Consider the following 13,517-nt stretch of genomic DNA (forward strand, 5'->3'; position numbering starts at 1 on the left):
CTGCCGAAGCTTCCGCTCCTCCTCCTCCCCTCCCCCATGCATCTCTAGCACTGACAAAAGCTGTCCTTGGGAAACCATTGCTTCCGCTTCCATCTCAAACCGTGTTCCCGTATTTAAAGAATAGAACTACATCATGAAACGGTCCACATAATAACCACGGAACTGTACAATTTTTGCTCAGGTTGGGATTTCTTGCCTGTTGTACTCTGACTATAGTGTCCCAAATCAACCCCGTGTATCAGTCTACGATGCGTTAACTGGAGCTGTGCCTCCTCCTCGCAAATCTGGGATTGCTGCAAGAAGAACTTACAACAGTTCCCCATCAGAGAAGCTGGGGAGAGCCCAGAGGGCCCAACGGGGATGGCAAAAGGCCTCAGGAGGTGGTTGGCAGGCTCCCCTCTGCTTTGGGGGATTGAGGTCTTCCTCCTCCTCCTCTCTCCCACGCTGCATCTGTTGCATAAACTGAAGCAGCTAAGCAAACACTTCAGGCAATCACTCCGTGATGGGAAGGTACTCACATTCCTTTTCGACATCTCTTGAAAGTGGCACCTGCAAAATAATAGCCTTGCTGGGTCAAGCTAAAGTGGGGATGGGGCCGTAGCTCAGATGTAGAGCATCTGCCTTAAACGCAGAATGTCTTGGATTCAATCCCTGGCAGCATCTCCAGGTAGGGCTGGGAAAGACTCCGGCCTGAAACCTTGGAGAGCTGCTGCCAGTCAGTGCAGGCAATACTGAGCCAAATGGACCAGTGGTTTGACTTGGTATATGGCAGCTTCCTAGATGTCTAGGTCAGCATCTTACTTCCCACAGTGGCAAGTCAAATACCTCCAGGGCATTTTTCACACAGCAAGCTTTGCCATGGATTTACTGTGAGTTTGAAGTTGTCCCCAAAAACTGATGCAAAATGTTCTGGGTTTTGTTCTTTTTTTAACCCTGGGTATAAATCGGGCTATACTGTAATGTGCAATGAAAGCCCCAATTGTGTGTGGAGTGCTCCCCAATAGCTTGCAGGGACTTCAGGATAAATCTGGCTAGTATCTGAATGCACACCCTCCATTCCGGCGGAGGTGCAAACTAAAAGCCAGGTGTGGGAAATGCCCAGGAAGCTCTCAGGTGAGCAGCTGATATTGGGGGTATGCTGCCTCTAAACCTGGAGGTTCTATCACAGTGAAAAGCCAGTGATGGACTTCTGTCGGTCCCCTCTGAAAGCTCTCCATGCCAGAGCAGTAACTACTGCCACATCTCATGGTGGTTAATATCATTCTGCATCTGGTGCAGGATCTCTGCCTGCCTGGGATCTAGCCCAAATTCCTTCAAAGGATAGCCTTCCCTCTTGACCAGGGCTGCTCAGTGTCGTCCTGCCAGCTGTTTGACTACAGCTCCCATCATCCCCAGCTGGTGCCCAGTAGTTGGGAATGGTGGCAGTTGTAGTCCAACAGCTGGCCAGCCAGAATTGTGCAGCCCTGCTCTTGACTAAGCAGGAGCTGGAACCCTCTGCCACTGGGTCAAGTGATGCCCTACCAACTTGGCTTCCCAAACAGAACTAGAGGCTTTAGTGCTGAGTGCCAAATGAACGTCCAGGTCCATTTGTCTCTGGGCCAGTTTGGACGGTTTGTCTGCTGCATAGAGAAGCCTATGCAGGCATGTTTCCTTCCCTTGCCCCAATCCACAAGGGACCTCATGTGAACAAACCCTCTTCAAGCAGCTCTCTTCTCCACCCAGATGAAAGATACGACTCCTACTACACGGACCTGGACTACCCCGTGGCGAAGGTCCTCCGTGACCCGATCCCCGTGGAGGTCCGTATCCTCGGGAGGAACGATCCAGCGCTGGTTCTGGTCTTGCATGATTGCTGGGCCACACCAAGTACCAACCCCATGCAGAAGCCAGAGTGGCCCCTTCTGAAGAATGGGTGAGTTGGGGGGCTGAGCCCTGGAGTGGGAGGGGACAGGCTGGGGGGGTGCTGCTGAGCTCTGCAGCTTCAAAACTGCAATGCAACTGGACACACGTGTGATGACAACAGCTCAGTTTGGAGGCCACGCCAAATCACTGGCTGAAGGTCCAGGTATCAAGCTCTATTTTTATTTTATTTTTTTACATTTTATATCCCGCTCTTCCTCCAAGGAGCCCAGAGTGGTGTACTACATACTTAGGTTTCTCCTCGCAACAACCCTGTGAAGTAGGTTAGGCTGAGAGAGAAGTGACTGGCCCAGAGTCACCCAGCAAGTCTCATGGCTGAATGGGGATTTGAACTCAGGTCTCTCCAGTCCTAGTCCAGCACTCTAACCACTACATCATGCTGGCTGTAATCCAGAGCTGCTGGCTTCCACTTGTCCTCTCAGTGCCCCACAGTTTCACTGTCTCTGGAGGTGAAGTAGTGGCCATAGCTGATCTGGGCAGGGTATCAAACCATAGTTGGCAGAAACCACAGCTTGCAATGAGACTTAACCAAACTTGCCTTTGCAGTCTACTTGTCTCTGACAAGTGAGCAGGGGTTGGACTTCTAAGGCTCTCTCGAATCTCATATTCTAAGATTCCAAGTTAATGGCAGATTTCATCTGGCTATCTCACTGGCTCAGTCCAGGCATGTGATCAAGCCATGGTTAAAAGGAAAAACTCGCCATGGTTTCACATGGGGGGGTAGGCAACCTTGGTACTACAACTCCCATCATCCACAGACACATTGTGGCTAGGGATGATGGGAGAGCCAAGCCAGCTTGCCTGTCCCTGCTTTAGCAAGTTCTTAATCCAAGGCTGCTCAGCTCCAGCCCTCCTGCAGATGTTGGCTTACAACTCTGGCTGTAGGCCACTGTGGCTGGGGATTATGGGAGTTGTAGTCCAAAAACAGCTGGGGGGCCTAAGTTGAGCAGGCCTACTCTAATCCATTTATACACCTCTGTATTTAGAACACTTAGAAATCCGTCTTCTGTTGCTTTTGTAGGGTAAGTTTGGGGCAAGAGAAGTAAAAGATAGGTGGCCACTCTAGAAAACCTAAGCTGTGGAACCTCTTAGATCAGTGGTTCTCAAACTGGGAGCCTCCAGATGTTGCTGAACTACAACTCCTATCAGCCCCAGCTCCATTTTATTGTGGTTGGGGATTATGGGAGCGGTAGTTGAGCAACATCTGGAGGCTCCCAGTTTGGGATCCATGGTCTTGGATGCCTCCAACTCTTCCTCCATCATGAAGCTTGTTCATACAACCGCTGGCAGGGTAGGAGGAGAGCCAGGAGCTTTTTCAGACAGCAGGCTTTACTGTGAGGCTTTACTGTGAGTTCAGGTCATATTGGATACTCCAACACAAAAGGAGGATTTTATATTTTTTTAACCCCAGACATAAATTGGGCTAGGTTCCAATATGGAGAAGAAAACCCGAATCATGTGTGAAGTGCTCTTTGAAATATTGCAGACTGCAGGGTCAATCAGGCCAATACATGAATGTACACCCGCCCTCCCAAAGTAAAGTTGCCTTCTGAAAAAGCTCCCAGGTGTGCTTCTGATCTTCAATCATATGCTTGCAAAGCTTCAGGTAGGAAGATGAGAGAATGATCATGTGCAAGGCAGTAGCTGGGTAGGACTAGTGTGCCCTACCCAGATTCCATCACCAGCTTTTTACTGACAGTTACAGTGGCTATTGCCCCATTTGGTGACCTTGGGACTGGACCTTCTCTGTGGCTGCCCCCAGGACTCTGGTATATGCTCCCTATTGAAATAAAAGCTTCTCCTTCTGTTTGCTTCTAGAAAGACCCTCAGGGCATACCTTTTTTAAATCTGAAATTTTAAATTTAATATGTTCTGAGATTGTTTTTACTTTTACTTTTTTATAGGTTTTTAATTTGCTGTGTGTCTTACTTTGTACACCACCTAGAGATGTCTCCATCAGGCAGTATAAAAATAGGACAGATACATGGATAAAAGCCATCCTACTCAGCTGCTGCCTTGCATTCTCCCACCTTAATGTTTGCATTGCAAGGACACCTGCTCTTGATCTTGGCTGGCTGTGCTCTGATTCTGCAATCTCTGCTCAGTTTCCCTCTTGACTTTTATTGGACTGTCGTCATGAAGTACAAGAAGTCCATTCTTTTTAAAATAATAATAATTGGATGACTTTTATCACTTGCAGAAAAATGTGGTCTAAGGTGTTAAGCTGGTAGGATCTCAATTGGCCTGCCTTGGAAGGAAGTGGAAGCATGGAGGTGCCTGGTTTATGGGAGAGAGGGGGCAGTTGCTTCTCCTGGATCAAGCCAGTTCCTACAGAATTCAGTGGGGAATACTCCCAGGGAGGGATATTGGATGACTGACTTTGCCTCCCCTGTAAAAAGTCCTGTGGATGCCCCTGACTGGAAGCCGTATATAAAGTCATCACAGGGTACCCTCGAGTCATAACTGAACTAGCTTAAAATGCTTGACTCGAAAACAGGTGCACAACTCAAGTGCCCCAGTTAGCTGGAACCAACCACACAACACGGTGTTCAGGGGGCCGAGGTCAATCTTCAGTGCATTATTACATTAAAATTATTCGAAATACAAATGAAAGCAATTCCTATTGTGGATATCTTCCCCTTGTCAAAGGACCCATAGTTCTGAATGAAGACCAGTGGCCAAAAGAGAGGACCTGCTCAGTCAGTGGGGAACATAGGAACATAGGAAACTGCCATATACCGAGTCAGACCATTGGTCTATCTAGCTCAGTATTGTCTTCACAGACTGGCAGCGGCTTCTCCAAGGTTGCAGGCAGGAATCTCTCTCAGCCCTATCTTGGAGATGCTGCCAGGGAGGGAACTTGAAACCTTCTGCTCTTCCCAGAGCGGCTTCATCCCCTGAGGGGAATATCTTGCAGTGCTCACACATCAAGTCTCCCATTCAGATGCAACCAGGGCAGACCCTGCTTAGCAATGGGGACAAGTCAAACAAAGGTCAAGTCCTCTTTCCCTAAACTGCTATTGCTTTCAGGATGCAATCCTAGGCATGCTTACCTAGGAGTAAACATCACTGGGCCTATTTCTGAGTAAATATTCATAGGTTGGTATGTTGAGGCAGTTTTGAAGAGGGGAGAAAATGGCCTCCTTGGAAAAAGAGGGAACGGATACCAAAAGTGGCCCCTCTGCCTTTCTGGGGTGGTGTTGCTGCAGGATAGTCCTGCCTGTGGGCCAAGGCCAGCCACTGGGCCTTACATTGTGTTCTATAAAACAAGCAGGACAGTGACTTATTTATTTAACACGTTTTTATACTGCCCGAAACTTCCGTCTCTGGGTGGTCTACAACAAAACAAAATAAATGACAGCAGAAAAAGTTAAAATATTACAACAAATTAAAAATTTAAAACTATTAAGAGTATTTAATTAAAAGTCTGGGTGAACAGATGCATCTTCAAATATTTTTTTTTAAATTGTCAGATGGGGAGGCTCTTGTTTCAGCAGGGACATGCCTTCCAAAGCGTTGGGGCAGCAGCGGAGAAGGCCCGTCCCCCGAGTAGCCACCAGGCGAGCCGGTGGCAACTGCAGACGGACCTCTCCTGATGATCTCAATGGTCCGTTGGGTTCATGACGAAGAAGACCTTCTCTTAAATACCCATCTTATCCATGAGAGATGGAAGCCTGACTTAACTTTCTGGGGCATATTGTTCAGGATCTACATTAGAGACCTCAAATATTGGACTTGAGTAATTGCCAAGTTACTACTCTCTCTCCTTTTTTTTTTTTTAGGTGCCCATACAAAGGAGACAACTACCAAACCCAGCTGCTGTCCATTGCCACCTACTCGGAGCTGGCCTTTCCCTCACACCGTCAGCGCTTCATCATCTTCACATTCACGTTTGTGGAAGCTGCTTCCCAGAGGATGCTCACCGGACCGGTAGGCTCTGGTGCGAGGGCTGCATTATCCCTTGAGGAAATGGGCCGATACCCTGGTGGCTCCAAACCCACCAAGTAACCATTTTGTCTTCTGCCTTCTGCAGCAACAGACTGCAGGCTAAGGAACTGTTGGGTTCCAGGTAAAACTGCCAGTATTGTAATAATGCCCTTGTCCTAAGCCCCTGGCTCAGTTTAGGAGAAGGGCTGGAGCCCAGTGAGGGAGCCTGTTCTTTGCATGGAGGCCCGCCCCAGTCTTAAATCCCTGGCAGCATCTCCAGGGTACTTTCCAGATTGAACACTGCTACAGCCACCTTATGGCGCAGTGGGGGAAATGACTTGACTAGCAAGCCAGAGGTTGCCGGTTCGAATCCCTGCTGGTGTGTTTCCCAGACTATCGCTGCTGCCCAATATAGGCGTTTCCCATAAAGGAAGATGCTGAAAGGCATCATCTCTTACTGCACGGGAGGAGGTAATGGTAAACCTCTCCTGTATTCTGCCAAAGAAAACCACAGGGCTTTGTGGTCGCTAGGAGTCGACACTGACGCAGTGGCACACTTTACTTTATAGCAGGGTGGATTTGATTTAAATCAAATCGATTTAAATCACTAGTCAGTAAAACTAGATTTAAATCATGGTTTTTTACATAAAGACTCATTCTTGCTGGTATAATCTTAATATTTACAACCAGATGAAGGTTTCATTTTTGGTCCTCTTCTAGATAGAAAAATTGCCCAAAATAATCTTACAGAAACCTCTGGAAGAGCATGACACTGTGAATGGATTAATGGAATTCATTTACCAAAAAATTAAACACTGCATATCTACAGCCTCATGCTACACAATTAAAAATGAATCCTTATTTCATGATAACCTTTGGACTATAATGTATCTCACATAGAAAACTATCTTTAGATAGATTTTTTTCCTCAAAAAGCATTTTATTTTAAAAATCTGATTTAAATCCAAACAATCCATTTTTTTTTAGATTTTTATCCACCCTGCTTTAGTGTCACTACATATCTGCTTCCATACTTCCTGTGTAGTGACACTGCGGTCCCTACGCTGACAGCAAGGTGCCATTCACATTTCCAGTGCGGCCTTCCAGGTTTTATCTTTGCATTATAGTGCTACCACGTTGCATGTGAGTCTCAAAAAGTAGCTGTCTTCTCATTGTAGGAGTTCGAGATTCTGGGGGTCATTCTCAATATGATCCTGCCAAGCCAAAGCATTTTACCGCTGTTGTAGCATGTCATCTGGAAAGCTCCCAGATAGTCTGGGAAAGACTCTTCTTGGAAAGCTGCTGCCAGTTAATGTCGACACTACTGAGCTGGATGGACCAAGGGTCTGACTCAGTATAAGGCAGCTTCCTATGTAGTCATGCTTGAATCCTGTATAGAGTGTTTGCTTTCCACACATGAAAAGACCACAGAGCTGGAAAAAGTAACCAAAATACTTTTCTTACAAGGAAAGGCCAACTCGCGTTTAGGCAGCTTCATTTAGGGGGAAAGTAACTAAGGGAGGGAGAACTTGAAGGGCTTCTACAACTATGTAAGTTACTGAGAACACAAGCTCATTCTTTGACCCAGCTTCTGGTCATGAGGAGCATCCAGCCAGGATCTGGGACCAAAATGTGTGTGAGCAAAAACGGAAGTAGAAGAATGGGAAAGGGGTGATCCTGTGCTTGCCACAACCTGGGTCGGATGGCGAAGGACATGCTCTTCCTCCACCCTACAGAAAATGCTGGCTGGGTAAAGGTCACTCAGCTACATCATCTCAACCCCGATCACAGCTAGCCCACTCACATTGACTTGCCACTGGTTCTCAGGAACACACAGGGGTCTGGGATCCTGGCTGGACACTCTGTCTAACTATCTGGTCTTTCTCCCCTAGCACAGAACTCTAGATCAGGGATTCTCAGCGTTGGGTCCCCAGATGCTATTGGACTTCAGCTCCCATAATCCCCAGCCACAGTGGCCTTCGGTTGGGGATTTTGGGAGTTGAAGTCCAATAGCATCTGGGGACCCAATGTTGAGAATCCCTGCTCTAGATCACACAGTGATACTGGCAGGCTCCATGAAGTCTTCAACAGTGTAGCTAACCGTGGTGGTGGTCCCTAGTGCTTACAGCTGGATGCCTGCAACTGGACCACTCCCGGAGAAGTTTGCAGTCCAACAGCTGGAGGGCATTGGTGGGCCACCCACCTTAAGAGTGCTCACCTGCCTTAAAGTGTTGCTTCTCAACTCTGCTTCCCTCTCTCCATTAAATCCAGGTGTATTTCCACTGCAGTGCTTCCGCCTGTGTGCCTTCGGCAGAAGACAGCTGTAGCGTCAACTGTGATGCAACCTCTCCGGGGCGAAGTGAGTCCATCTTGGGGCAGAAGAGGGTTGTGGGCCCATAATCTGAGGGCTCTAGTGAAGGCTTCCCCCAACCTCCAGATGTTGCCAAACTACAATTCCCATGACCCCCAGCTACAACTTGTGGCTGGGATGATGGGAATTGTAGTTCAGCAACATCTGGAGGGCTGCAGGTTGGGGAAGCCTGTTCTAGTGTATTTATCTTCTGCTTCTGTAACCTGAACGGCTACCCCTGGGAGGAGAACTGGTCCAGGGGTAGCAAGTGTGAATTATCCCCTTTGCTAAGCAGTGTCTACCCTGATCTTCATTTGGATGGGAGGCTACGTATGAGTGCTGTGGAAGAGCTTCTGCTTCATGTGCAGATGGTCCCAGATTCATTCCCTGGCAGCATCTCCAGGAAGGGTTGGACTCCTGTCTGAAACCTTGAGGAGAGACTGCCAATTGGTATAGACCAGGGGTTCCCAACAGGGGGTATGTTTACCCCTAGAGATACTTGAAGGGCTCCTAGGGGATCCTTGGGGCCTTTCTGTCTCCCTATGCTGCAGCCAAACTGCTTTCCATTGGAGGATTGACAGCAGGGTGGATTTGATTTAAATCAAACTGATTTAAATCACTAGCAGGGTGGATAAAAATCAAAAAAATCCGATTTAAATCAAAAAAATCCGATTTAAATCAAAAAAATCGGATTTTTTTTATTTAAATCGGATTTTTTTTTATTTTTATCCACCCTGTTAGTGATTTAAATCATGATTTAAATCAGTTTGATTTAAATCAAATCCACCCTGATTGACAGGCTTTAAGCTGATTGGTCCTCAGTGACGCATCCCTGCAGAAGGGGAAGGAGGGTGAAGTCCCTTTTCATGACTGGTTGGCTACATCCAGAGAGCTGGTTGTGAGAGCTGGTCTTGTGGGAGCAAGCATGACTTGTCCCCTTATCTAAGCAGGGTCCGCCCTGGTTACATTTGAATGGGAGACCACATGTGAACACTGTAACATATTCCCCTCGGGATGGAGCCGCTCTAGGAAGAACAGAAGGTTCCAGGTTCCCCCCCGGCTTCTCCAAGATAGGGCTGAGAGAGAGAGAGACTCCTGCCTGCAACCTTGGAGAAGCCTCTGCCAGTCTGTGTACAGGTGAAACTCGGAAAATTAGAATATCGTGCAAAAGTCCATTAATTTCAGTAATGCAAATTAAAAGGTGAAACTGATATATGAGACAGACGCATTACATGCAAAGCAAGATAAGTCAAGCCTTAATTTGTTATAGTTGTGATGATCATGGCGTACAGCTCATGAAAACCCCAAATCCACAATCCCAGAAAATTAGAATATTACTTGGAACCAAGAAGACAAGGATTGTAGAATAGAACAATATCGGACCTCTGAAAAGTATAAGCATGCATATGTATTCAGTACTTGGTTTGGGCCCCTTTGGCAGCAATTACTGCCTCAATGCGGCGTGGCATGGATGCTATCAGCCTGTGGCACTGATGAGGTGTTATGGAAGACCAGGATGCTTCATTAGCGGCCTTCAGCTCTTCTGCATGGTTTGGTCTCATATCTCTTATCCTTCTCTCGGCAATGCCCCATAGATTCTCTATGGGGTCAGGTCAGGCGAGTTTGCTGGCCAGTCAAGCACAGTACACTGTATGCTTTTCGGAGGTCCGATATTGTTCTCTTCTACAATCCTTGTCTTCTTGGTTCCATGTAATATTCTAATTTTCTGAGATTGTGGATTTGGGGTTTTCATGAGCTGTACACCATGATCATCACAATTATAACAAATTAAGGCTTGACTTATCTCGCTTTGCATGTAATGCGTCTGTCTCATATATCAGTTTCACCTTTTAATTTGCATTACTGAAATTAATGGACTTTTGCACGATATTCTAATTTTCTGAGTTTCACCTGTAGACAATACAGAGCTAGATAGACCAATGGTCTGATTCAGTAAGTGGCAGCTGCCTATGTTCCTAAAGTTCCGCATGCCACTCCCCTTGGCCTGACAGGCTTTAGAAAACTAGCATGGAGTGCTACCACTGAAATTAATGGGACAAGTTTACTTGCAAGCACTCTCCATTAAAGCCCTCATCCCCATGGCCTCCCCCTCACTTAGATAGATGCAATAATTTGCAGGGTTCTGTTACAAGAAATCAAGGATCACGTAGACCAGGGCTGCTCAGCTTTGGCCCTCATGTAGATGTTAGCCTACAACTCCCATAATCCCTGGATATTGGCCACTGTGGCTGGGGATTATGGGAGCTGTAGTCCAAAAACAGCTGGGGGGCAGGGGCGCTGCCATAACTGAGTGAAAGAGTTCAAAGAACACGGGCCCCCAGCTCCTGAGGGGCCCTCCAGCTCCATCCCTCCCTATTTTCTTCATTATCTCCCTCACTCTGTGGAGCCACTAGAGAGAGGGATGAACACGGGCCCCCTCTCCCCTAGCTACGCCCCTGCTGGGGAGCCAAAGTTGAGCAGGCCTGATGTAGACTCTAGGAAGTGTACTAGAATGAATGACTGGGAATGCCCACTGAAATTGCACCGGTTCCCTCGGAATGGCCATAGGAATGCATAGAATTTCAGAATGGCCATTTGGAAGGAACCGGTGCATTTTAGTGGGCATTCCCTGTCGCTCCTTTTTAGGATGTCCTGACACCAGTCCACCATAGGACTTGCATGCTGACATTCCTGGGTTCAGTCCCTGGCAGCATCTCCAGGTAGGGCTGGGCAGGTCTCCTGCCTGAAACCATGGAGAGCCACTGCCAGTCAGTGAGGCCAATTCAGAGCTAGCTGGACCAAGGGTCTGACTCGGTATAAGGCAGCTCCCTATCTTCCTAGGACAGGAAGAAAGGTAATAAATGGCTGGAATAGCAAGAGCATCACATTATTTCCATGTAGAAAGCCAAGGGCTCTGCATCCCTGCTGAGACCCTAAAGGAGGGGAAATATCGGGGCTGCATCGCTGCCTGTCTCTGTAGCGCTACACCACTGCTGCTTATGAGTAACTAAGTGTGGATGTGAGCCAGTGACTGCAGTATTATTATTATTATTATTTGATTTCTATACCAAAAATATAGCCCTTCCAAAAATGGCTCAGGGTGATTTACAGAGAAATAACAAATCAATAAGAAGGATCCCTGTCCCCAAAGGGCTCACATTCTAAAAAGAAACATCAGATAGACACCAGCAACAGTCACTGGAGGTCCTGTGCTGGGGGTGGAGAGGGCCAGTTACTCTCCGCCTGCTAAGAGAATCACCCTGGTAAAAGGTGCCTCTTTGCTCAGTTAGCAGTAGTCTGTAACACTTACATTTTTGATGTGTGTCGGCACAAAGGCTGGGAAGCCCTCGTCTAGAGCAGGGATTCTCAACGTTGGGTCCCCAGATGTTATTGGACTTCAGCTCCCATAATCCCCAGCCCTTGTGGCCTTTGGTAGGGGATTATGGGAGTTGAAGTCCAATAACATCTGGGGACCCAGTGTTGAGAATCCCTGCTCTAGACAATACTGAGCTAGATGGACCAAGGGTCTGGCTTCTAGAAGGGCGCATAGGAAACTACCTTGCACCAAATGGGCAGAATGCATGTGGCTGTCGAATGGCCCTTGCCCTGCGGATCATGGGACTCCTATGTTGCTCCTGCATGTCTGGCCAGGCTGGCTATCTAAACTGTTACAGATATTCTACTCCACTGCTATGCATATGAATGAATTGCCGGGTAGTCTCCCAAGCATATTGCGAGCGGCTTCAGCCTCTGTGCTGCTCACTCCATGACTTTCAGAAGTGTAGCCTGCAAATCAGGTTGGTCTCTGGGTCATCTCAGAGAGACCATATAACTCCTGTATTAAAGGAGCTACACTGGCTGCTGATATGTTTCCAGGCAAAATACAAGGTGTTGGTTATAACCTATAAAGCCCTAAACAGCTTGGGCCCTGGGTATTTAAGAGAACGTCTTCTTCGTTATGAACTCCACCGTCCACTGAGATCATCTGGAGAGGTCCGTCTGCATTTGCCACCGACTCGTCTGGTGGCCACTCAGGGACAAGCCTTCTCCGCTGCTGCCCCGAGGCTTTGCCATGCACTCCCTAGTGAAATAAGAGCCTCCCCATCTCTGACAGCTTTTTAAAAGTCTTTAAAGATGCACCTGTTCACCCAGGCTTCTAATTAATATTAATGGTTTTAATGCTGTTTTAAAATATTTTTAAAATTTTAAATTGTTGTGGTATTTTTAAACTTTACATTTTTGTTTTAACTAATGTTTTACATTCTGTTTTTATTTTGTTGCAAACCACCCAGAGATGTAAGTTTTAGGCAGTGTAAAAATATGCTAAATAAATAACAAACCCTAATCTCCTCCCTTCCCCCATCCCAGGGCAGAGAGCAGCCAAAGACCCTTTGGCGGTGGAGCAGTTGACCTTGGTGACTTCTGATGGGCCGGTGGACTTTGGCCAGATTCCAGGACTAACTCTTGAAGGTGAAGGCAAAGGAGATGGGATGATGAGCCAGGAGACATGCGGAGGGTCTAAACCAGGGACCCTGCCTGGCGGGGGGTTGGGGGGAGAACTTCCTCCTCTCCCAGAACAGCGGGACGCTGGCATAAAGCAGCTTCCAGTCTGAACTGAGTTTGCCATTAAGGACTGTAACCCTAGAAGGGGGCTTCTTCTTCCCTCGGATATCCCAGGCACTCCTCCCTGGATTTGTCAGCTTTGAAAGGGGAAAGCACACTCCAGTAATCGATTGCAAATATATTGGACTGTTCTCGCAACCCTAAATGGGATCAGAGGAGAGTGCTCCCTGTAACAGGGATTCCCAGAGGTTGTTGACTACAACTCCCATCATCCCCAGCTGCAGTGGCATTTGGCTGGGGGTGATGGGAGTTGTAGTCAACAACTTCTGGGGATCCGTGTTACAGGGAACACTGTCAGAGGAGCATCCAGCCAGGGGAGGGCAGCCATGGACACTCCTGACTGGCAATCGTGTGTTTGCAAAGATCAAGGTGGTCGGAGGGGAGAGTAATTGCCTGGGAGCCAGGAGCTGGGTGGGATAACCTTTTTGTCCATCCTCCCTAAAACGCTGGGGACTGAGTGTAGGTTGGCCATGCCTATCCTACCCAGCACAGCTGCTGAACAGGAGTATGTGTACACCTCTCCTACCTTGATTCTGATTGTGGAAGTTCTAACTGTATCAAGTCCTGCAACCGTTCCACACACCATCGTCATAATTTCTGGGTACAGGACGAGAGCAGATTACTCCCGTCCTTTACTGACTGCACTGGTTCCTAGCTGGCAGCTGGGCTCCATTCAGCTTGCTGGATTTGCCCTCTA

The 13,517-nt window shown here is 47.6% G+C and overlaps 1 protein-coding gene across 3 annotated transcripts in view; it reads left to right on the forward strand.

The window, feature by feature from the left end:
• Positions 1-13,517, forward strand: part of LOC128345824 (zona pellucida sperm-binding protein 4-like) — a 40,640-nt gene that overhangs the window by 26,528 nt on the left and 595 nt on the right. For all 3 annotated transcript variants that reach the window (XM_053298368.1, XM_053298367.1, XM_053298369.1), the window contains 4 exons: positions 1,723-1,912; positions 5,703-5,850; positions 8,119-8,206; positions 12,566-12,667. In XM_053298368.1, coding sequence (XP_053154343.1) covers positions 1,723-1,912; positions 5,703-5,850; positions 8,119-8,206; positions 12,566-12,667 — 528 coding nt within the window. The remainder of the gene's footprint in view (positions 1-1,722; positions 1,913-5,702; positions 5,851-8,118; positions 8,207-12,565; positions 12,668-13,517) is intronic.

Source organism: Hemicordylus capensis, chromosome 2 (assembly GCF_027244095.1).
Source record: "Hemicordylus capensis ecotype Gifberg chromosome 2, rHemCap1.1.pri, whole genome shotgun sequence".
Lineage (NCBI taxonomy): Eukaryota > Metazoa > Chordata > Lepidosauria > Squamata > Cordylidae > Hemicordylus > Hemicordylus capensis.